The sequence below is a fragment of the Seriola aureovittata genome, chromosome 5, assembly GCF_021018895.1.
Source record: "Seriola aureovittata isolate HTS-2021-v1 ecotype China chromosome 5, ASM2101889v1, whole genome shotgun sequence".
Taxonomy (NCBI): Eukaryota; Metazoa; Chordata; class Actinopteri; order Carangiformes; family Carangidae; genus Seriola; species Seriola aureovittata.
Window position 1 is genome coordinate 11,549,703 of NC_079368.1, and position 25,298 is coordinate 11,575,000.

The 25,298-nt window shown below is 41.5% G+C and overlaps 1 protein-coding gene and 2 long non-coding RNA genes across 5 annotated transcripts in view; 2 read left to right on the top strand and 1 right to left on the bottom strand.

Annotated features, from left to right (window-relative positions):
• adgrv1 (adhesion G protein-coupled receptor V1) overlaps window positions 1-25,298 on the top strand; it is a 113,414-nt gene that overhangs the window by 54,920 nt on the left and 33,196 nt on the right. For all 3 annotated transcript variants that reach the window (XM_056376794.1, XM_056376795.1, XM_056376796.1), the window contains 10 exons: window positions 60-323; window positions 766-883; window positions 1,012-1,183; window positions 1,373-1,615; window positions 3,128-3,535; window positions 4,369-4,541; window positions 4,727-4,973; window positions 5,166-5,305; window positions 6,251-6,411; window positions 6,635-6,735. In XM_056376794.1, the coding sequence (XP_056232769.1) occupies window positions 60-323; window positions 766-883; window positions 1,012-1,183; window positions 1,373-1,615; window positions 3,128-3,535; window positions 4,369-4,541; window positions 4,727-4,973; window positions 5,166-5,305; window positions 6,251-6,411; window positions 6,635-6,735 (2,027 nt within the window). The remainder of the gene's footprint in view (window positions 1-59; window positions 324-765; window positions 884-1,011; window positions 1,184-1,372; window positions 1,616-3,127; window positions 3,536-4,368; window positions 4,542-4,726; window positions 4,974-5,165; window positions 5,306-6,250; window positions 6,412-6,634; window positions 6,736-25,298) is intronic.
• On the top strand, window positions 21,768-23,280 carry LOC130169808 (uncharacterized). The gene is made up of 3 exons (XR_008827889.1): window positions 21,768-21,962; window positions 22,575-22,680; window positions 23,152-23,280. It is a non-coding gene; the product is annotated as an uncharacterized LOC130169808 (long non-coding RNA).
• LOC130169807 (uncharacterized) lies at window positions 23,840-24,912 on the bottom strand. Its single transcript, XR_008827888.1, has 3 exons — window positions 24,764-24,912; window positions 24,073-24,142; window positions 23,840-23,977 (listed from the first exon to the last, which is right to left on the bottom strand). It is a non-coding gene; the product is annotated as an uncharacterized LOC130169807 (long non-coding RNA).

The window sequence follows — 25,298 nt, forward strand, 5'->3', positions numbered from 1 at the left end:
TATTTGCTTTGATGTTTATAATAGCACTTTAACTGATGTTGCTGTGTGATTTTAACCAGATGGAAGTACAGCACCTCGTCCCTTCACTCTGGAACCTGTTGGGACCCTTGCAAAGGAGCAACAGGACTTCAGCTTGGAGTCCGCTATAGTGTCCCTGCAGGCTGGTCAGAATGAGACAGAGGTTATCCTCCTCATCCTGGATGACTCAGAGCCCGAGGGACAGGAAGTATTCTTCATCTACCTCACTGATCCAGAGGGAGGAGCACAAATCACAGACCGTCCAGACCGGGGCTTTGGAGCCTTTGCCAAGATCACCATCCTTGGTAAAGTATACGGTTTCACTCACCCTGTGTTCTAGCAAATGAGAATGATACAATATATTTCTTGGTATGTTTTCTGGACTCTGTCTTCCTCCATTTATAGCACCAGATTAATACTAAATGTATCTTTTCATCTAATCAAATACACAGACATGTGTTTGTTGTCTCAATGACTGATTCAGCATTCTTCACTAATGCCATTTGATTTGCATTAGGTCACGACTACATCAATTTCCATCTGATATTTTAGGCCTCATGGCAATACCTCTCATAATCACTGCAGTGGGCCAATGTTTTGATTATTCTACATATATGACTGATTACAAAATAAATTATTATGTGATTGTGATGATATAGGGAGATTCATTTGTATTGTCCATTTCTTGTTTTCCTCTCTTTCTGTTTTGGTATCTTCATTATTTATCCTTCCCTCTGTCCATACCAGGGAGTGACTTCCACAATGGTATTATAGGATTTAGTTTTAATTCTTTGATGGGCCAAGCACTGGATGAGGATTCAGAGAACAGAACTGCTGTCCTCTACCTGCAGAGACAAGAAAACAGGTGATAAAACAACACCTTTTTTTTAGGTTAATGAAAAATTGTATCGTGGGAAAGGCTCAGTATTTGCCTGCCACCTAGATGTTTTATTGTTTGTAACTATTTACTATGCTCTTTCTCCCTCTTTTCAGAGCCTTTGAGGATTTGCAGGTTTTCTGGAGAGCTACCTTTAGCAAGGCAATTCAAACTCTTGTCAGCAATGGAGTAAACCTAACCAGACAGCTGGTGCAGACTTCAGGAACTACACTGTGTAGGAGAGGAGCAATAATATGTGATCTCACTCTGGAGGTCCAGGATGATGAGGTAAGAGAGAGGCAGGAGCCTCTGGTGAAAGCAGAGCAATGATATGTTGGTATCCTGCTGACCTTGAAACGCATCCAGTCCTACAGTATGAGATCGAAGAAGAAAATAATGGATTTCTTTATGTGTGTAATCATAAAAAAAATCCTCTGGTGCACAAAATAAAACAACTGCTCGTCTGTGTTGCCATAGGAACCAGAGTATCAGACGTGGTTCTTGGTGGAGATTTATCAGGTTGGTGCTGGAGCTACCATTAATGAGACCACACGTTTTGCCAACATCACCTTGGCAGAAAGCGACAACCCAGAAGGCGTGGTGTACTTTGCTGTGGGACATAGACTGCCCATCGCCACCCCGATGACCACAAGGCTCAGTCTTCAGATCTACAGACAAGCAAGCACAGCCTCAGCCATGTCTGTACAATATCGCACACTGGTAAGTAACAAAGACATATGTAGTAATAAGTGGCACACACAGGCATTCATATCAATACAATTCAAGTACTTACAATGAAATATGCACTGAAGCGCATATGGTGCACATATCTTGAAATAGTTATTGTAATTGCTTGAACTGGTGTTTACCCACTATTTCATTTATTTTTATGAAACACAGGTGGAACCAATTTTTTTTCCACATTTTGTTTTGTCAAATTTAGCTTTATAGGTGTGAATCTCAAATAGGAAATCTCATTTCAGTCTAGGCTAATTAAATTCAAACCATTTATTAACTAAAATAACATTTTTCCCCAATCACTGAAAGCATGTTTATCTGTCTGTCTGACCTGATTAACCTGATTTACAACTCATGATTTCCTGAGTGTCAGCCGGCACAAATACAACGGTGCACTGACCTAATCTGGCTCTTTCACAACACTGTAATTATATGGATTTACTGTCAGATAGGTAAAAAACTTGATTGCTTCTTTAGGTCATGCATAAGAGATGCACAAGCTTGGAATGTACTGTGCAATGGTCATAATTCTTTCTTTAATTTTTTCCTTATTAAGTAGTCTTTAAAAATTAGAAGTTCTTCTGCAGGAGCATGATGATTCTGACCATTTATGTTTACTTTTTCTCAATTGGTATACTTCCTGAGAGCAATTTAGAGTAAAATTGCATCATAGATGAGGTATATTGCAATGCAATAATGCTAGATGAATACATAAATACATATTTTAAAATGGAGGATAAAAAGTATATAAAAAGTAGATATTTTACATTTCATGTAAATCAGTCCATCCTCCACTTGTACTGTCTGTATATACATTTTAATAAAAGTCATGGTTTATTGATGCTGAAGTTCAAAAAGACCAAGGTTTCCTCCTCTCCTCGCCTTTTTAAATCTCCTTGCTACCCTTATTTTCTTTTACGGATCATGATTAGAGATCTCTTGAGTACACCCAGCTCAGGGGCTTTATATCCACTGCCTCTCAGACTTTTTGATATTGGAGATCAAAGTGAGGGAAGGTCTAGTGCACACAACAAAAATCAAAAACCTCCCAGGGCCAGGTCATCTGCTTTCATCTCTCAGAGCTAAAGCATGTAGAGTGACTGCATAATAAAAAGTGTGTACTGCCATTATTATTATTATTATTATTATTATTATTAAAAGCCCTCTCCTCTTTGTCCCATTTCTCCTATTTGTTTTACGTCATGCTTCAACCCAACTGTCACAACATGGTCAACTTCACTCATTTACATGGACACTGTACATCAAATGGGAGATGTAACTTCAATAGATCTGAAGTATAATTGTTTTTATTGACTGTTGTCAGGTTTTAAGCATATAGTAATACGTTATGTCACTTTTTTTCATTTGTGTGTTTCATTTGTAATGCTGGTTACAATATTTCCGTTCTTATTTTTATGACTCCTCATCTTGCCTATTTAATTAATTCAATTTAAGTCATTTTCACCACAAAACATATCCGTATTTTGTCTCTAGGAGCTTCTTCGGGAAGAGGCGGTGGGTCCGTCAATAATCCGGCCTGCTAAAGCAGGGATGGACTTTCCTAAACAGGAGGGTCGTATAACCTTCGATGTTGGGCGCCATAACACGTCACTGGAGATTTACCTAACACCTGACCTGGCCTCTTTCTTGCCCACACCAAAGCGCTTCCAGGTGGAGCTTTATAATGCTACAGGGGGCGCCAGAGTGCACCCTCAGTTTGGGCTGGCTAATGTGACTCTGGTGTCAAATGCAGCAAGTGAAGCTGTGTGGGTCTTACTTGAACAATTGCATCAGCCCCTTGACCCAACTATATTGAATCAGGTGCTGCAAGGACTGATCAACAAGGTCACTACACCTCTCAACCGTGAGCAGATGACCGCCGTGCTCGAAGCTCTGGGGAAGGTAAGAGGGTTAGAGAGAAGATTAAAGACAAAAAAAAAAATTTAATGTAAAAAATAGCAGATAAAACAGTGTGATATGGTACCAATGTCATGATATGAAACAAGATCTAAGATTAATGAATACGTCTTATTTAGTTGAGTTTTAATTTTTCCAATTGTTTTACTGATGATTTTCTTCTGAAAACACAAGTAATTTTCTCCAAATTTTCGCTCTCATATATGGTTAAAAAAGCAGATTACTGATTCAGATTTGATTTTTCAAAATTATGACATAATGAGTCAGTGATGAATGAAACACTTGCTTCTGTGTGACTTTCTTTTTTCACCACTCAAAGCTTGTGAGTCACTGAAGTAGTTGGTGTCAGACAGAGCTCTGTTGAAGGGCATACATCACCTGCACCGCACTACTCTTGACAGATCTGAGGATTAGTTTGACATTTGAAAAGGTCTCAGTTGTCACTCTACATGAGCACTGCCATCACTACGCTGCTCCGATGTTTAGGTCTACATATTACGCTTGCTCAGCCTCCAGACAAGTGGAAACACCATTGTGATTTAATGTTTGTGGAAGACAGAGGACAGAGAAATGAGTATGAGAATATGTGGAAGTATAGAGAGAGAGAGAGAGAGGATGATGTAGGGGAGGAGACGCTGCAGAAAAAAAAAAACGACATAAAAGCTGTATAACACTGAGGCCTAAAGAAAGTGACAGAGCCAAGAAAATACAAATACAGATCAGATGTACTGTACATGAGTGACAGACACATGCACACAATACCAGAGGTTCTTGATGCTTCTGTCACTCTCTCTCACCCCGTCTTTGTCCTGAGCCAGGTGCTTGCAGAGGCAGAGAGGGCTCCTTTACAGGAAAGCAGCCGCAATTTGACCTATGACCTACTGTGCGCTTTGGCCAATCCCAGTAGAGGCGACACCCGAGGCCTTAGCCACCTTGCGGAGGTGGCTGAGCGATTTGCTTTCTCCCTCCTCACGCGCAGCCAATGCGAGATGTGAGTGTCAATATCCCTCTGTGAAGTTGTAATCTGTTAATGTTGAACATTTTGTGCTCTTTCGTGGATAAACACTACCTTACAATGTATGTTCACTTCAAAACAATAATGAATTTCCTTTTGAATATTACTAACAAGGTTTTCATGCTCAGTATTCAATGTTTTTCTTTGTGTGATTTCTCCAGAAGGGGTACCATCCTGGAAACATGTCCACATATGACCATCTCTGCCTTCCAGTGGTACCCGACGCAAATCAATGGACACAAATTCAGGGGCCGTAATGCAGATTTCTTCCAGCTCCCAGATAGACTGTTGGCAGTACCTGCAGCCTTGACTCCTGACTGTGGCAACCTCAGCCAGATTCAGCTAACCGAGTTTAGAACTGAGCACTGGTTTCTCAGCAATAATACAATGACTGCTGTCAATGGGAAGGTAGGGAAGCTCATATAGTTTTGCTTCATTTACTCTAAAGAGCAAAGGAGGTTAATTGAATAACTTTTTTTCAGTGATGGGAAAATATTTCATTAAAAACCTGCAGGTGGCAGTATTGCTCCAACAGACACACACCATTAATTTTTTAGTTCACTCCACAGCTGAACTCTCTTCTTCTGTTGTGTGTATAAGGTATTCTCAGCCAGCCTCCAGGACAGAGGGTCACGACCCCTAGAAGATGGGAATGAGGTGGTGTATCGTATCCACAGCCCAGGGCAGCAAGTTAAACCAGGCAGGTCTCTGTGCCTTCTCTGGAACCAAACCACTGCAAGGTAATGCACTGCAGACACACCTATTCAGGGCCATGCTCAGTCCCTCTAGATATAAGCCAAACAAAGCTTGTTGACACTTCAAATATATATATAAACCCTCAAAACATTTCTGTTCTTGATGATGCAACCTCCATTGCTGATAAAGGTTGTCTCTGTTATTTGTAATTATTTGTCTCTGTCACTGGACATCTGTATTTGTCACTATTTGTTCTAAAGCTGTAACCCCCTGCTCACCTCTGCCTGTCCTCCTCGCACTTATTATGTGAGTGAGACCAGTTGGCTGAGGAAAGGGCAGAAGTCCAAGTTCAGCCTCTCAATAAGGCCTCTCTGTATCCATGGGGGAAGTCACATCTTTCTGTTTAATATCCGCACATTCAGTCTGCTACAGTCCTCCCACTCGGAGGCGGTTTGTAGGACATTCTTGGGGCATGGAATGGGACTTGGCTGGAACACACTGTTACATGTTAAGAATTGGCAGGTTTGGTTTGGCCCGAACAGCTACGATAAATCCCAGAAAACAAAAATGAGGGAACTGATATGGAGAGAGAACAAAAGGTGAAGAGAGAAGCAAAGTCACTGAAAAGGAAAGGTCAATATTGCAGTATGACTTTATTGATGTGAATGGAAGGCTAAAATGATGGTGAAGGATGGTTTTTTGCTTTTCAAAAACTGCTCAATCAATACGCATTTGTTAGCGGTGCTACAAACTGTAGCACAAAATATGATTTTAATGTTCTTGTTTGTCACACAACATCTTTGAGGGGTAAACATGACCACAGATAACAATAATGTAATTAAAAGATTTTGCTGAGCAGAAGGCTTATTGCCTTGCCTCATTATTGGCCTTGTCTGTGTTATATTCTGTTGTACTGATAGTGTCATAACCTTCTGTCCTTTTTCCCTCTTCTCTTTCTGCTTCATCCTCTCCTCTCCTCGCCCCTCTAGCTGGTCATCAGATGGTCAGTACTGCAGGGTTGTGAAAGAGAGTGGGAACTATGTGGAATGTGCCTGCTCCCACTTGTCTATCTACACAGCCTACGCAGAGTTTGCCACTCTTGCATCCTACAACGAGGCCTTCTATGCCTCAGGATTTATCTGCATCTCAGGTACAAAACACACCACTCTCACCTCTTCTCTTCTACACTCGTCTTCCTGTGTTTTTTCTGTCTGCCCACTGCCTGCCTGCCTGCCTTTCCCTGTGGTGCAATCCATCCTAAGATCTTATGTTCTCCTCCTACATTGTTATTAATAGCCACTGTTGATTCATTTAAATCTTTTTTTAATTGACCATTAATATTGGTTTCAAATTTTCCACTCCCCCCTCTGCAGGCTTTGGGTTGGCCATTATATCCCATGTGCTGTGCTCTCGCTTCCCCATGTTTGCTGCCAAACTGCTCACTCACATGATGGTGAGCTGCCTTGGAACCCAGGTAATGCATTTCTGCTAAGATCCTTTTGTGAAGTACTTCAGTACTTTACCATACAAGCCACGGTGAGCACTAAGACCCACAAATCAATGCTTATGAACGCTGAGACCTTCACTCCCTACACGATCTGCATTAGTTTCTGTGGCATTTTCATTCTCTATATGGCCTCAAATGCAGATGGATTGGGAACCTTTGGAAATTATTATAGCCATTCATCTTTTGTGCTCTATGGATCAGTTGCTCACACACATTAACACAGGTTTAATGTGTGTAGTGCAACACACACTTTCACTTTCATGTCATAGAAATACTGACAGAAGCAGAAGAAAACACACATACATGTACATCTTTATATTTAAATATTTATATATATATATATATATATATATATATGCTGGCCCAGCCCATCTTACTGGCCAGTAGACAAGTCACTGGTATTTTCTTGGAAATGTGCAGAGACGTGAACACACATCACTGAATGTCATTGGTTGCGTAGTTTGCGGGCCGGCGCGTCCTGACAACGCAACCATGCCCCCCGCACCCTCACCCATTAAAAACGCAAGCTGTCACATAAGCAATGAGCGAGATAGATACGTGGCTGCACGTTAGTCTCTCAGCTTGTTCCCACCGTGTGTGTGTGTGTGTATGTGTGCACGTGTGTGCGTGAGTGAGTGCGGGACTGGTAATTTTCCACTGGTCCCCCCTCTCTTTGGTTGACAAACACGAGCCCCTACTAAAGCAGACTGACGTTGCGGGCAAAACACCTCGGACTCAACCTGTTTATGGCCCAGGCAGAGCCCCTGAACCTTAAAGGGTTTTGGATGGAAAATTCCGTCCTGTTCTGTTTCCTTGTTGATACTGTACTGCATGTTAAGGCCTTCTTCCTTGGATGTGCACGTGTCTGAGATTGTGCTGTAGTTTATAAAATACATGCGCGTGTGTCTTTGGCCTTCTAGTCAAGGCCAGTTGATGAAGGCCTGGTTGAATTCCACACTGACAAACTGAAGGCCTAACCGACTGTGCACTCTGGTATTAATATGTACCCTCTAAGTGGTCATCTGTTGGGAACATTTTGGAGGTAATGATGGGCTCAAGATGCAGGATGTGCTAAATTAAAACAGGCTGTTTGACGTCATTGTCTTCACTTAACTATGCACCTTATCTTATCCGAGATGGCTGGCTAGAAACAGAAAAAAAACATAACTTCCTTTTTTGTATAAACCTCTTGCAGCAGATTGGTTTCTGGAGTCTATTTGTCCACAGTCTCTTCTTTCTAAAAGCTTTGTTTGTGTCCAAAACCTGCTTAAATTTTGGGGGCCTTATTTTCATAATCCTGGTAGATGATGTCAATGCAGCAATCAACTCAACAATTCAGTGACTTTCCCTTTAAAACATGTATGCATACGGTGAGAGGTGCAGTCGACTTGAGGCTGAAACGTGACAAATTACCACAGCAAGGTCCATTAAGTAGCTGTTCTGTCAGATATTTTACCATTCAGTGCCATTGTTTGGTCCCTCAGGAAATCACCTGCTTTCCGTGTAGAATTCTTTTTTTTTTCCCCCAAATTGTTAGTTAAACACATTAATAAATTTAATTAATGGTGGCACACCAAACATACAACAAATGTCTGTCTGCCTCTATTAAATTGAAGGAAAGCTGAGACACTTAGATCAAATGGATTTAGATGCTTTTGGTTAAGGTATACGTGATTTTTATGCACTTGGAGATCTAATATATCTGCATTTCAGACTGAGTCTTACAGACATTCATTTGCCTTGCAAGCTCATTCTCCCTAACCACAAAACCAACAGTTGTGTGTTGAAAGACGTTCGGAGTCGGTAATGATCCATCTTAATCTACATCTATGTAAAACTGAGGCTGTAACTGCAAACCTAAATAGCAAACAATCAATGGTTACGAAAAGGATTAGCGTTAACTCTCTGTATCGAAAAGGTAAAGGATCCTGCGTCTTTGATGGAAGAGATGTGATTAGTGACAGAAATGTCTCCTGAACTTGTGGGTCTCAGCCTTGCTCGTGCCTCGCCATGGATCTGAACTGTCAGGCCCAGCTCCAACCACTTCTGACAGAGAGGGCTCTCCATCTGTGGTGGCTGAGCTGTAATTAGTCATTGACGCTGCCCTTAGTGGGGAGAAAATTAAAGCTGCCAGTTTGATTTATTTCTCTCTGCAACAGCTACAGTCTGCTAGAAAGAACTAGTATAATATCCCACACCTCTGCGAGAGTCTGAGAGTTGAGAGCATGTGAAAGAGAGGGAGAAGGTGGATGCTGATGGTTCAATTGATGAAGGTTTTTAATTGTCTTACTATCTCAGTATGTCTGGCTGTCATCCTTGTGAGCTGTCTAGTTTCCACAGATGCCACAGACAACAAAAACCGAACCGTCAAAAAAGAAGAAGTGAGCCGGCAGGATAGACCATTTGGTAGACTTAGACCATTCAGTCTGTCTATGACCTTGTTCTGTATGAAGCTCTAACTCTTATGACATCCTCTGATTTGTTTCTCTTTTCTAAGAATTAATTACAAGCTACAGTAACAATAGCTCTATTGTCACAAAGGGCACACAATTCACCTTCAGTGTCCACAAGCAACTGATTTAGGCAGTATAATTAAAAAATGAAAATCCATTCCATGTGCACTGACTGCTGTGTCAGTTGGTGGGGCCGCCAAACACACAACAAGCGAACAGTTCCATCACAACCTTTTCCCAAACTAATGATGTCAATGTGATTTGTCACTTTCTACAGCTCAGGAGAAAGCAGAAAATGTACAACAGCTAATGTAGCATATTACCAGACCTGTGTGTCCAAATGTCTATTTGTTTTTTTAATCTTAATCTGAGTCTTGTTGAAGTGTCAGACACATTGGAACTGATCAGTGTTGATATCAAGTCACCCACAGGGCGACAAGAGATTGGTCATTAACAGTGATAGAGTCATCAGACCTACTGAGAGAAAACGATGATTTGTCACATCCACTGCCTCTTCTCACACTGAATGATTGTTGTTGTGTGTGTGTGTGTGTGTGTGGTTGTTTTAATGCATCATGTCAATTCCCCACAAAGATAATTGTACAAACCTGTGTGTGTGTGTGTGTGTGTGTGTGTGTGTGTGTATATGTGTGTGTGTGTGTGTGTGTGTGTGTGTGTGTGTGTGTGTGTGTGTGTGTGTGTGTGTCTGTGTGAGTGTGTGTGTGTGTGTGTGTTTTTGTCACATCAGAGGTTGTGCGGTGACAGTCTCTGGCTCTGACCAGCAGTTTTTCCTCGTCTCAGCAAGACAACTGAAGATTGTCTGTGTAGAGTGGAAATTTACCCAGTGCATATGTGCTGTGTAAGTGGACCTCACCTGGTTGTCCATGTTGTATGTTAGCATGCATTGGATTTAGTGTGTGTTGTTTTGTCAGGTCTCATCACACAAGCTGAAAATGAAGCCCACTTATTTTGGACAAATAATAAAATTCAAAGAATAACGAGTAAACTAACATGAAGGCAGGGAGTATGTAAGTCCATATGTGCAAATGTTCATGCAAATTTTGGTGAGTTATCCATTATTGTCATCCACATTGCACAAATATTTTTTTATGTACTATTTCTAAGAACATCTTTGTTCACTGATTGGGTCCCTACCAGTTAATATTTTTTTTACCTCCATGTGACATTTGTCTCATATTTGTGAAACAATGTCAGTCCATCAAAATTGAACATATTAAGGTTTCTCAAATGTATCATGCTTTATTCCTCTTTTTTTCCAGTTACATTGCGGTCATCGGAACAAAAACACAGAATCTGTTCTCTACTTTTGATTTGGACCACAGTGTGCACCCATGTGTTAGTATTCATGTGGTTTTGCTGTATCTCTGGCAGACATATCACTGCCGTCATAAATTGCCGTCCATAAATTTTACCGAACACCAATCCATGACAGTAAAAACAGCAAGGTCACAAAATTAATAGATTAATATTTTTACAATACAGGCCTCCTTTCAAACACAACTAGATGGCTGATGGTTTCATTCTTCTCTTTATTTGAACCTCCTCTCTTTCCTTTTCTTATCTTTCAGCTCCTCAGGTACATGAATCTAAGTCGTCCGATTTAGATTCATTACTTTCCCACTAATTTCAGAAAAAATAGAGGGTGTTTGGCTTAAGCCATGGCCAAAGAGAATCCCAAAAGAGGATGACATAATGTTTCTGAGCAGATCGTGACATGGGGAAAGGAAGTGTCAAAGAAGTCATAGTTCACTGTAGCACTGTATGCCAGTACCTGTTGTGTCACCAAACAAGTTTACAACTTTCTACTGAAAGTCACTAAAGATAATACTTAAATATAACACAGCCCAGTGGTGTTTGGTACATGTGGTTGACAGAAATCACATTTCTTACAAAATGCTTCAGCTGATGTTTGTGTGTGTGTGTGCTTGAGCACATGTATCCATGTGCCAATGTGGGAAAGGAAAATCTAATCTCCATCTCTATTGCAAACAAAACACAGTTTAATTTCTCAACCACTGTGATTAAACAGCCCTCTACATCGCAGACAGCCGTTCCCACACAAGTGCTTACGCCAGTGGTCCCAGTTCTCTATTCCAGTATCTGGGAGGTGTTTAGGTGACTATTAGTTCTGATTATTAAGGATTTCCTGTTAGCTCCGGGACCAGTCCCAGCATTCAGAAGTCTGCTCTTCAAACCACAAACACACACACCATAAACCCATGTCACGTCCTGGAGCGGAGGGGGGAGGCATGCATGCAGTTTCTCAGCTCTCCAGGAAAGGGAGTGTATGAATTGCGTAATCCAAACCCTTACTGTGTCCTTTTCTGTAAAATGTTAGATCAACACAAGTGTTTATAAATGAGGTGAGTAACTCAGCTTTTCCCGAGGAAGTTTACCAGTTCCCATCATGACCAATCAGTCATTACATAAATAAACAGACAGTCTGACGTCTGAGAATATATCCTATTGTTTTCTAGGCTTATCCTCACAAAAGTCTGGAAAAAAATGAGAATGTGAAAGAAGGGAAAGAATGAGGGGAAAGCGTTTACTTTCTCATTCTCCCATCTACCGTCAGCCAATACATACATATATTTTTCTCAGGTATTTCAAGTGAAAGGTCCCCAATGCTTTAGCAAAACATGTTCTTTACTCTCAAGTCATTTTTGCTTGCAGTTAAACAGCAAGACACAGCATGTCCTTGATAAGATGTTATTGCAATTCTAAGCGCTTTACTTTCCGTCAGCACAAGCTAATGGCAGGCAAGTGATGGAAGGGTAAAGTATCAGCAGCCAGGCCCTGTGTTACTGCGTGTGTGTGTGTGTGTGTGTGTGTGTGTGTGTGTGTGTGTGTGTGTGTGTGTGTGTGTGTGTTTGGGGGGTGTGTGTGTGTGTGTTTGGGGTGTGTGTGTGTGTGTGTGTGTGTGTGTGTTTGGGGGGTGTGTGTGTGTGTGTGTGTGTGTGTGGTGTGTGTGTGTGTGTGTGTGTGTTTGGGGGGTGTGTGTGTGTGTGTGTGTGTGTTTGGGGTGTGTGTGTGTGTCTGTGTGTTTGGGGGTGTGTGTGTGTGTGTGTTTGGGGGTGTGTGTGTGTGTTGTGTGTGTGTGTGTGGTGTGTGTGTGTGTGTGTGTGTGTGTGTGTGTGTCTCGGTGGGTGGGTGGGGAGGACAGGACAGTGGAGAGGTGAAGACGGCCTCTTGGGAGACTCAGATTACACTCTCCTGGCTGGTCCAACACCTTGTGCCTAGTGTCGTCCTGACTCGTCTCCTCTTCATCTCATCTGTCTCTGTTTGAGTCAGCAGCATCTTAATTCAAAACAACTCACTTTTCATTGTGACCTTGTCTCCTTTGCCTGATATTGAAAAATGAGGCTAAACTATTTAAACTAAGAACTCAATTTTTTTGCTCTTTTATGTCTTCATTTTGCTGTTTAAATTTCTTGTCTCATTCTGACCCTCTGGCTTTTTCCTTCTCCTCTCATCCAACCCTTATTTCACAAAATGATGAGTAATGTCCTTGCTTCTATTATCTGTCCCCTTTATCATTCTGGCTGCTGCTGGTTTTAGCTTGGAGCTGTGATATTATGAGGAAAAGACTGTCTCACTGTGTCTGTCCCTCTCCTTCTCTATCTCTGTGTAAGTGGCTAGGCACATCCTGTGTGACTCATCATTTTGACCAATGACAGTATTTTCACATGTGTTGTTATTCACTAAACTGGTTATAGACTTCCTTTCAGAGACTCACCAACCACTGGGATGTCTGCCAGGACCATTTTCATCAAAATGTAATAACATCATCAACAATGCAGAGACTGGTAGTCCTTTAGAGTACCCTGTGGAGTTTTCTTGTAAACACATTTGTGTTTACATTCAGTGTATCTCACAAGAACACATTTTATCTGTTGTTGGGGCCTATCAAATGTATTGAACACATTTGTTTCCCTATAAACATCTTTGAATATTTTGAAACCTCATTGTTTAGATCGATGAGTTTTTTTCTTAGCAGTCGGCCCAACCATGAGCTGCAGATGTGTAGTGCTTGCAGTAGTTGGTTTGAATACCATTTAGTGTAAATAGGCCTTTTGCTTAACAGCAAGCAATCAGTTTCTTTTGGCAGACATGGTCAGCAATCTGCACTTGCTTCTGAATGTGTTTGAGATTTTGCACTGACCTCAAAAACAATGAGATTTCATGTGCAATGTTTTCTTTGTCTTCATCATGGTCGGCTCTTGTGCAGGCTGGATGAAGCAAAGAGCAGGGAGAGGGATACTACACTGAGTCTTTAACTCAAACCTGTCTGTAGCACACAGCCTACTGTTTGATCACGTTACCCTATGTTGTTCTTATATCAACTTCACACAGTGGTTGTACATGATTAAACCATCAAATCTGCAGCATGGAATTAAAAGCTCAGCTAATGTCATAACCTTTTTAAAATGTATTAACCTTGTGTTTGTCATGTACAGTTTGTCCACAGATCATATGGACTTTCTCTCTTCATTTCCGTAATGTTCTCATGCACTTTCCTGACACACTGTGTATTATCTTCTACCGTATGTACAATTATTCATGAATCAGTCTAGTTATCTACCAGGGTGGTCAGACATTAGTCTTATCTGGATTACATCATGGGATAGCCAGCAGGATCACACACACACACACACACACACACACACACACACACACACACACACACACACACACACACACACACACACACACAGAGTCTACTGCGAATGCAAGTCTGCCTTCTCAGTCCAGTGCAGGTTTCCCAGGGAAATTATTGACCAATAATACGAAGCGGCTTACATTGAGTCTTTAACTCACTTTGTGTAGCTGCATAGATGTGTAGTATTTGTAGTACTCATGAGATGCATTTCCTTCAGTTTTGCATAGGTTGCAAGCAGCCAAGTTTGTGTGTCCATGGCCACTTATCTTCAACAACTGATATGTTAAGTGAAATGTAAGTTGAATTAATGGTAGGGGTTTTCTAACCATCCAGAGCAGACTCTGACCTTATTGGACTCTGGAAGTCATTTTTGCCAAATGTGTGTTGTCCTAACAGCTGGTGACCTCAGATACAATTCCATACACTTTCATTTATTTCCAGAAAAAAAGCACAGTACACAGCAACAGGAGGCCACATCACATTAGCTCCTTCCTTGTCAGGTAGCTGTGAGACATGAAACAGTGAAGAGAAAATCCTGTGATGTGTTGTTTCAGTTATACGCACCTGTAGACAGTATAACAAGTCGCTGTGTAAAGCTCATGACTACAGATTCACACAAACATGGACATTCAGCTGCAATATGTAATAAGTTACTTAATTTGATAAAAGTTAATTTATTTTTCACATGCTCTGTCTTAATTAAGAAAATCTATATCCAACGGACATCACCTATTACTTCCCTTAAGCTGTAACACTTTAACCTCCTACTCATTACCTGCTTCAACAGATAAAACCACTTGAAGGAAGTCAGATCAAGGGTTTGTTTCATTTTGTCAGTTGCTGGCTTCCCTATAATCTGATTTTATTATATATCATATATTACTTATATCATACCTTGAAAATTTAGAGCCAAGGTATAATATATGTTCTGGTATAAAGAAATCTGTTTAAAATGTAACAACAGCCATTGTTGTCTGCTTAGTACTTTCTGAACTCTCCATGCAGAAGCAGGCACCTTTTACCTGATTCTGTGGAGTCATCCAGTTTGTCATGGAAGACTTTATCAAAAGGTCGCTGACATTGTGAATGATAAACAAAGTGGGAGCCCACAGTTGTCAAAGTCCCTGCTCTATTTTTGGAGTTTGACAGCTTGTCTTGGCAGACCTTTGTGTGCAGAGTGGCATGAACCTTGGAGGTTTAGAGAAGTGAAAACACAGTTTACCCTGAAACTGTTGGGGTCGGTGGTGTTGCCACTCTACCTTGTTGTTTGCACTGTTTTTCTAGGTTGGGTTCAACAGGATGTGTCCCAGTTGTTGTAATATATGACACACATATTGGCATTAAAGCTATCTGTACTGAGCGAAATTTGACAATTGATATTTACATTTATATGTAATAATTCATTATTAATTCTCTGTTGAAGCCGTTCTTTTCTTGTGCTTGGCAAACTACAACCACAAGCATGATAGAGAGAGAGAGAGAGGCATTAATAGAGTAAGTTCTGTGATGCTAGGCTTGAAATAGAAAATAAGAGTCGCCCCACTTCCTCAAAGAATCAGGAAATGTTGAAGGGAGGAAGGAAATGGTGAATGGCGTAATCAAATAAAACTGTATCTATAATAAGGTCTTTTGTTCGTGCTTATCTGAGATTTGTAATCAGTCCATCTTGTCAGTTTGTTTTGATCTTAGCTTGAATCTTAAATCTCGGTGTTTTCCTGTGTGTGCAGTGCATTTTTTTAATAAATGGATTTTAATTTGACGACAACAGCAGGTGTGCTGCTGGTTGTGATCGCATTAGCTCACAAACAAAATATATTTTAAGCAACAAAAGCATCAAACACATGACGGACATACATAGACAAACACATACATGTACACATTCCAGCACATTAATGCCCCCACACACACACTCACACACTTCAATGCAAAGACAAATGTTCACAATATTGTCAAAGAGCATTGGCATCACTGGATGGCACAGTTATGAAACACATGCATATGCTTGCATAAATGAATGCACACACATACATAAGCATACACAGATGGCCGGATGGGCACATACCCACTCATGTAACCCACTCCAGCCTGGACACACACACAAACACTTATCCATTAACACAACAACACAACGCCCCAGCCCTCAGCTATTGATCACTTTGAACTGTAGGGGTCACTGCAGCTCCACAGCCAGAGCCAAGTTCAACAGCAGACGTGAATGAAGTACCTGATCAATGACTCCCATGAGCTCTACTGCTTTTTATGACAAGACTGTTTTGGAGTACATTCAAGTGCAGCCTCTACAGCAGTTTAATCTAAGCAGGTACAAAATTGCAGAAAAGCGGTTTACAGATAAATTACAACTATAGGACTGAGCCAGTCTTCTAAGCATTGCTCTAATTTAGTCTAACTTTGGTATGGTAGCTGAAGAGTGCCAGCTGAGACATTATACAGTGCATGGTAGTACAGCTGTGTCTCTGATTAAGTCGAAATTAGACTGTGAGGTACCAATGGGCAGTGTATAGTGGGTGTTTGGGCAGGAACAGCATGAATGGAGCATACAATATTTCACTTCATCAGTCTTCACATATTGATTGGCTTTGCAGCCACTCATTGACAGACACTAAGAGCTGCTGCAGGTCAGCCAGTTTGCACAGAAGGAATCTCTCCCGGATCGATGACCTGCTGGACAGCAGCGGACGAGCTGCTTTAGTGGGTCAGTGTAGGTTTCTGCAGGTTTTCTGATCAACGTGATTAGACGTGCACTCATACGCCTGATGATTAGTTGAAGCATGAAAGTACTACTTATCTGGAAGTGATGCAACACATCACCATAAAGAGACCTGTGTGTGCAAGTAGCCTAATTGTTTGTAGTCTTAACTCTGATGTAACTCACATGGCACCGTTATAATCATATCAGCATAGCTGTGCAGATGTTAGAAAGACATGTTGCATATTGTACAGACCACCTCCCACCTTTCCTCTCTCTCCGCCTCTGATTCAGAATCGATCACACATGAAAGTGGAAAGATGGCCTGCGCTAGAGGGAATTATAATCCTTTAAGTTGTGTGCATCTCACTCAGACTGAAATGTATTGGAAGCTATGAAACAAAGATACTTTCAGAGCAACATCTGTGAATATAGCTGAACAGTGTTCACGTTTTCATGATTTTCTTTCTCTGTGGCATTTCATCTATTGACCCAGAATAGCATGAAGCAACTGTGGTCAAACCACGGCAGTAGACTGTACAATTCTGTTTGTGGATTGGTGCACACCCACATCATGTATGCACTGCACATACTGAAGCACATATGCAGTGTGTGTGTATGTGTGTGAGCTCCAGTATGTGAGTCTTGTGGTAGAGTAAAGTAGACCCATTGAGTGTGTGTGTTTAGGGAGCTGACCTTGCGCAGCTGGTTACAGTGTTTTTATAGCTGTGTGTATGCACATGAATCCATGTGCGTGTGTGTCGTGCCTTGCAGCCCAAAGAGTTTTCTGTCTGGTCTCCAGACTGGTTCACACCAGATGTTGAGGAAGGAAATTCAAGAGGCTTCTTGAAAGTAGCCCCATTGTGATCGAAAGCAGCTGCGGGTTCCCAGCAGCAGACACTCTTTGACTGAAGTGTGAATGGGGGAAAAGAGTGGAGGCCTGCTGGAATGCAGCTAAATGTGCTTCATGTGGGTGGTACTGCTGAGATTGTCTGTATGGAGGAGGCAGCACGACCACTGGCCTCTGTATGAGTGTAGTATGAGCACTGTAGGAGATGCAGCAACAGCAAAAATAACATTTGGAGTAGAATATATCTACATGTACTCTCACTAAATAGGAACTGATTATGATGAGCCATACTACCATTATATTTAGTCTGCAAAAGAATCTATCACCCTGCACAGACAACATGAAATCATTTGAGAAAACACTTATAAATAATCATAATTTAAGATGCTTTAGAAAATATACATCGGTTTGGCCTTTTTTGAGAATATGATATAACAGAAAATACATGTAGTACAGAGCTTTGTACAAAAATCTTGACATGTTCTGACTACACAAAACAAGCCTGGGTGTTCCTTGGTTTCTGTATTCCCTAGACTAGAAACAATGACCTTAATGATACTGTAAACTTGTTGAGAATGTTTGAGCTTGTTTTAGCTGCCTCATACACTTCAAAGTACTGGCAGTCCCCTATTGCTGTGTCACACAGGATCAAATTGACACTCCTGCAGGCTTTCAGCTTGTTGTTTACTCTGGGAATATATCAGTCATTCCCAGAATGTGTGGCAAAGGCTTTTGATATCATGCCTCCCTGTTTCACACAAGCACATACACACACTTTTACTGTATTGCAGTAATATGTGCGCTCACGTAAGCGTCGAGGTTGTTTGGATGTGAAACACACCAAAGGGGGGTGGATGTTTATTTGCAAACAGCTGGCTCAGCAAGTAAGCTCCAGCCTGAGGTTCAACCCAAAACACCTGTGAACTTTACTTTACTAAACACTTGAGATAGCTGCTCATTATCACGCATGCCGAGTATGTTGGTCATGTATCCAATGGGGCTCAACATGTCAAAAATATAGTAACAGAGGCTCTTGTAAAGCTAAAGACTTAGATGCGGCCCTCAAAATGTGACACCAGGCACTTTCAATTTTTTTAATTTTAAGATTGCATGCCATGTGCACTGGGCTCATATGTTTTTGTCTCTTATTCTTATTTTAACAACCTCACACATCTTGTCAGCAAATGTTCCCTTTACTTATCTCGCCTTCCCCAAACACACTGGCCCACTAACCCAGCTATCAGCCATCCCCATGTGACCTGTTTCTTGCAACTGGCTGTCCCGTGTGCTTCAGCACATAAACAACACACACGTATAACGTGAGGGGCTGCAGCACGTGACGAGACTGGTGATGCCTGCACATACTCAATAGTGTAAGGCAAGAAAAAATGGCGTTGAATGGCGCTGAAACTAATACTGTTACCGGTGACGTTACCCAATATAAAGCAGGCATAAGTGTTAATTTATTATATGATTCTATATATTTTAGCTCCCTGCTAGAATAGTCTGAATTTCTCAGCTTTGGATGAGGAGAGGTGTGATTGATAGTGATGAGAGGACTGAAGCGGCTTGATGGGAAGGCATTGCTTCAGTGAGAAAATGATGTCAGGAGTAAGGGTGGAATGATAGTCTTATATTTCTCTTTCCCCCCTTCTTTTGCTTTATCTCTTTCTGAACAAAGGCATAAGAGGAAACACCCAGGGTGCAGGCTGAGGCTGGAACCAGCTAGATCAGACCGGTAGCTGTTAGAGAGAAAGGGGAGGTGAAGGAGAAGGGAGAAGGGAGGAGGAGGAGGAGGAGGAGGAGGAGGAGGGGGCAATGAGATGAAGGGCGGTAGAAGGAAAAGATGGGATGAGGGAGGCTGGAGAAGGGGAGAGGTGGAGGTTAAGTGTTTTGGACACAAGTCTAGATGGATAGTCTGGCAGGCAGACAGCTAATGCCCCATTCCCTCAGTGATGTAATGCATCAGGCAGATACTATTTTTAGCCTCACTGGTACACTAGCTACCTTAGCTTCAGCACACAGGGCTATCGATCAGCAGCAAAGCGAACTGTTTATCATGTTTCCACTGTGCCATTTGTTGTTGCAGCGTTTCTCTGATCTCCTTTGTTGAGCCTCGTAAGTAAATGACAATGTGTTATTTGTTGGAACTTTATTTTGTTTTGTAATGTACCGTAATTTGATTTCTCCTTTGATAATCCATCCTCTTAATATTTCTGTTTTCTTTCTATGTCATCTTGATGAGGCTGTTTGGCATTAAGGGCTAGTTTGCTGTCAGCCTCTGTATCATTTAGCACTGCTGTGCCAAGGTTGGGAAACCAGCATTTTGTTTCTTTCAGACCTGCTTATCATATCAAAGTGAGGTTAAATCTCTTCTCTGGATAAGTAGAATCACTACCAAGGCAGCAAGAAATCCAGAACAAAAACAACAACTCTGAGCAGACAGTCTCCGGGGTGCTTCAGGGCCATAAAACAAAGGGGAGCTCTGTGGTTGGACACTTAGGCAAGCAGATGGACCAATAGTTCAGGCTTAAGGTCTCGGGCCTGGTGACAAGGCCACATTCTCTTGGAGAGGAGCTGCTTTGTTTTCAACTTTTTATATTTATTCTGAAAGGCCTCTTCATGGCCTCTGTTTCCTGCAGTCATCTCTCCCTATCTCCCTTTCTACATATCTTGTTCCAACTTTCTCTCTCTCTCTCTCTCTTTCTCATTTGCTCTCTGGCAATTTCCTGGGTGCTGTCAACAAAATCACAAGCGAGTGAGACAGCATCTTGATATGTAATCTTTACACAATGAGGTAATAAATTAACAGCATTCAGGCATTATGTATGTGAGATTTGGTAGTTCTTGTTTTACCAGACTCGAGAGCACGCAAGCACGCTCATAACACACACTTTAGAGTCCTGCAGCACCTCCCCGCCTCTGCTTTGAATAAGTCTGTAGCCTGAGGGTCTAGACAGGTTGACTCCTAGATTCTTACACAAAAGAGAAGGAGGCCTGGGGACAAAGGATAGAGGAGTAGATATTGCTCTGATAAGCCCCACATCCCCACCTGTCACCTCCCCACCCTACTAACCTAACCTTGTAGCAGGTCATCAGTGCTAAAGTGCTTATATGTACCTGTCTTACTTTCACAATGAACCGAACAATGAACAAAGTTGTAACCATGACCTCCATAGCTACTTAGCTATCTCAGCTAATAGGCCTCTACCAAGGCTATATCTATATCAATCCCATGAAGCCCTGTAACATGTCTGACTTTACATTTCTTTCAAAACCCCAGAGCTTGACCTTAACACAGATTTCTCTCTTAACTGTCTAGTCTCTTTAATAAGGCCTGAGCCACAGGTGTAGGAACTACACCAGAAAGAACCAATGGATATAGTTTGGGTTTGATTTGTCCAAGGATGCTGCTTCATCCTTACAGCTGGTGATATAATGAGAGGTGGTTACCAAATAGTTCTGTCACAGTTAGTAAGTTCATGGAGTTTGCATGTCAGAGCTGGTAATGTATACAGCCACTGACACCTGCCCTGAAGGATCAGTCTGCTCTGGCATATAACCTGATTGACTCCCCACCTCCCTCTCTTCCATTTTATCCTAAAGTTTGTGCTGTGTTTTTTTTGTGACATTTAGCTGTCTTAGTGTGAGACATTCTGTTTGTCCAAAGTGTAATTAGCTCCAGGGAGGGGAGTAATTTCCTTAACTCTGTCACACCTTTTTTCTGACACCTTCACTTCATTTCAAAATAGAGATAGTATTTATTGGTGTAGTTTCATAATCACATTCCAGTTTATGCCAGGCTCAGATAACAGGAAGTCTAGGCTGAGAATAGTTAACAGCTAAAAATCTGATCACTCACAAGGAACCTCCCCACTGATGCTAGTTCAGTAGAAATGTTAAAGGGGACCTATTATGCAAAATGCACTTTTCCATGGTTTTCTATCGGTAGTATGTGTCCCTGGCGTGTCTACGGACCCCCCAAACATGAGAAAAGTCCATCCTCTCCGTCTTTTGCTTTCTCCACCTTTCAAGAAATGTGTGCTCAAACGAGCGGATTGGAGATTCGCCCCTGGTGACGTCAAGAAGGGCGATGCCCCTCCCCCCGGACGGGTGACGCTCCCCGAGCTAGGTGTGTGTTCCGCCCACTGAGTCCGTGTTACAGACGGTATCGTTACTTCCCTCGCGAACACCGGCTTTCGGTAGAACAATGTCGAAGGTACGAGCGAAACACAGTAGTTGCTTTGTTGTTGGCTGCACAAACCAACACTGAAGTCTTTTTTAACCCCTACGCCCGAGGATCTGAAGACCCAGTGGATTCATTTTATTTTTGATGGAAATGTTCCCGCTCCAACTCCGAAAGTGTTGTACGTGTGTGCTAACCGTTTCACCTAGGACTGCTTTCTCAACGAGGGCCAGTACAATGCAGGATTTCCTACAAGTCTGAAGATAAAGCCTGGATCAGTACCGACTGTGCGTGACCCAACTTTGAACTTCGGAGCTGTAAGTTTTACCATTTTATGTTGCTTTACTGTTTGTTCACGAGAGCCTGTTGCGTGTGTTGTTAGCATGGCAGCTAACGTGGCTAACGTTTAGTGTCGTCGACACGCAGCCGGGTATAGCTGGGTACAGATTGTATGTAATTCTTCTGCTTGGTATCGCCGTGTGACATTGATTAGAGCCACCCTGTTAAATGTATTATACTTTAAAGGCGTTTTAGCTGTAAAGTCAAGCCGGTAAAATTCGGACTAAATATCGGCTCTGTAGTGATTAGCGTAGGTGTCCGGGCTTGTTTATTAGTGCTGTGAAAGTTATTATTGAGAGTCATGCCTTATAACGGCCGTTTTAACGTTTATATCATGTTCACAGATACAGTGCCTGTAGGGAATATCTAGATAAGCGCAGAGCTAAGGGGATATGTCCGAGGGGATAGTCTATAATACACATTTTTGCATCTCGCACATATAGTGAGCTATTTGCAGCATTTACAAGCTATTGACAACCCAGTTTACACATAATTGAGAGCATCTGTTATCATTCTTGCACTGTTTGCAGCTGTTGCCATAACTACACATTTGAGGAGATGTTGGTGTAACCTCTGTTTCCTCTGTTCAGGCCATCTATACAGCTTCCTGCAACAGGGGATGTTGCATGCCAGACTGACCCACTGCAGGCACACAGTTATCCTTGAAGAGTCTTCAGCCTCACATCAGAAGTACAGGTCTGTAGCCATCTGAAGTGCATCTACTTTTGATAAACCTAACAGTCATTTATCAGTCTTGGAATAATGTGCAGGTAAATGAAGCTGTGGTTACTTAGAACTTGTGAGAGTGTGTAGGCTAAGGTTTCTGTCATCATCTGTCACCTGGCTGCCATGTACTACAATGAAAATGCTGACCGACCACAAGCCCAAACAAAAGTTCAAGGTCCAATTTCCAAAGGCCATGAAGGGAGAATGCAGAGCTACACCAGTTAAGACTGAGGCGACATTCTATAAGTGTTATATTATTTTATTTTTCAACCAAAAAATGTTTTGTACACATTGTATTAAATATTGCACATATAATGTTATGACAGTTCCATCAACAACAAAATACAGTAAAGATGAATTTTTGAAACAGACTCAGTCATTGTTTTGTAAAAAAAAAAAAGTGAAAAATGTAAACAAAATCTTTTGTGTTTTATCAAACAGGGAATGTGGTGGACCTCATATTTGAAAAAGTCTTTGTGACCTGGGACCATACACAGAAGCTGCTTTGGCCATCCCCATCCCAGAGGACCTCACTGCACAGTTCGAGCGGCCTGAGAAGGAGGAGGTCATATCCAGCTCTGTGTCCCGGTTCTATCATGGGCCAGTCTAAAACCCACATACAGGCCTGTGGCGTCAGGAAACACGGCATGGATGCGTAGGACCACGCAGGCTGGAATGACGATCCAGATTCTGCAACCAAGGAAGCCCCAGCTCACAAAGCTCCTATAGGCTAGATACCTGTACTGACTAAAACAACTGGACAGGGCATTTAGTCTTGCAAACATATATCTATGTTGTGTCTCACAATTTTTTTTTATGGATCCAGTGAATCCTACAGTTTTTTTATCATCACTGATTATAAGTGCCTCATTTGATGTAAATAAATGCTTGATTGTTACTAAAGAAATGACTCCTCTGAATTCATATATTATATGCATACAATCTGCTGATAGAAGAACTTTACAAATCAAAGAGCAGCTAAACTAATTTATTTGAGGGTGTGTTACTCTATTTGTGGTGTGTTATTACCATTGTAAAATTATGTGCACTGAAGTAAAACAAGACTGTCTAACATCTTTTATTTAGATTGAAACTATGTTTTTTACAAAGAATCAAAACGTACTGGTGTATTCCTCTCAACCGTAAAGGACCATAGTCAGTGCGGTACATGTTGCAGGCAGAACACATTGAGGCAGAGCGGCTCCAACCCAGGACGGTCTACCATACATGGTAAATCTTCCACGATCTCCCTTAGCCATCTGGTAACCTACAGTTAATTGCAAATGGTAAATTCTATGGTTGATTATAAATGTAATGTAATCAAAACAAATTAGTGATTAGTTTGTCCAGTGAGAATGCTACCTGTGGTATCTCCTAGCAGCAGATGTTCTCAGCTTCTGTGGGCATGGTTGCACAGTTTCCACAGGAGCACCTGTCCAAAATATAGAGAAAAATGGTAACATTCACCAAAATATAAAGCTTATGAAATTCAAACACTGACAGACAGTGGAGCTAAGGTGGGTAAGAAGTAAGCTTGGCTACATATCAAGTGCATATAACAGAGGTAATTTATAACATGTCACTTATTGCATATAATGTGGAGCTTGACAACAGTGTAGTGTAGAAAACTGCACAGTTCAGTCTTTGACTAAAGTTTACTGTTGCTGTCAGACATGTTTATGCTGATTTACAGCTTTCATTGTAATACACAAAATAAATTTACTACATAAAGGAAGATGTCATGATGAGCATCACTGCAAGTAAAAAATTATTTACTTTGTCAGCACAAATATCTGACTAGTACTGACATTGAACACCTGTAGCAGTCTACATACAACAAACATTTTCAGACTGTAAAAGTATATCTAAGGAGTCATGACAGATAACTACATTACACTATTCACAATAGTGCTTATTTACCAAAAGAGCTCCCAGTAATGAGGAGACAGTAACAGTTAGCATTAGCTACCTAGCTACATGTTAGTAACTGTGTGCCAGCTCTCATCAACAAACTCAAAATGTAATGTCAAAATACACAAAATTGGTTACCAACCATTCAGAAACGTCCTGCTGCAGTTGTAGAGTTTGAACTTCTTCAGCAGCCTCTCCCTCTGGCTCAGATTCTGGATAAAAGTCGTGTGGTTGAACCAAATCTCTACCGACGGCAGGTTGCCGGTCACGGTCACCGTAAACATTGGAGCACGGTGCTAGAAGCCCGAACGGCATCCCCTTCCGGAGAGGGGCGTGGTCAGGCACAGCTCATTGCATTTAAAGCTACAGACACAGAAACAGCCTGTTCTGAACAGGGCTGAAAAAGAGGGGTTTACAGGCATGCTGAAATATAGGATCGGAGTGGATTTTTTAGCAAAAAGCTTCAAATACATGCTTTGGGGACCTCTGAGACTTATTCAAACTTGTTGAAAAGGAGCATAATATGTCCCCTTTAAGTGATTTTTTTTTTTTTTTTTTAAGTGTTTATGGAGTTTCTAACCCTAACTGTACACAATTTATAAAAAACTTTTTTTAGCCAGACACAGCTAGATTAACATAAGCTTTACTGCCTTGGTGCACACTATATAAAGTAATAA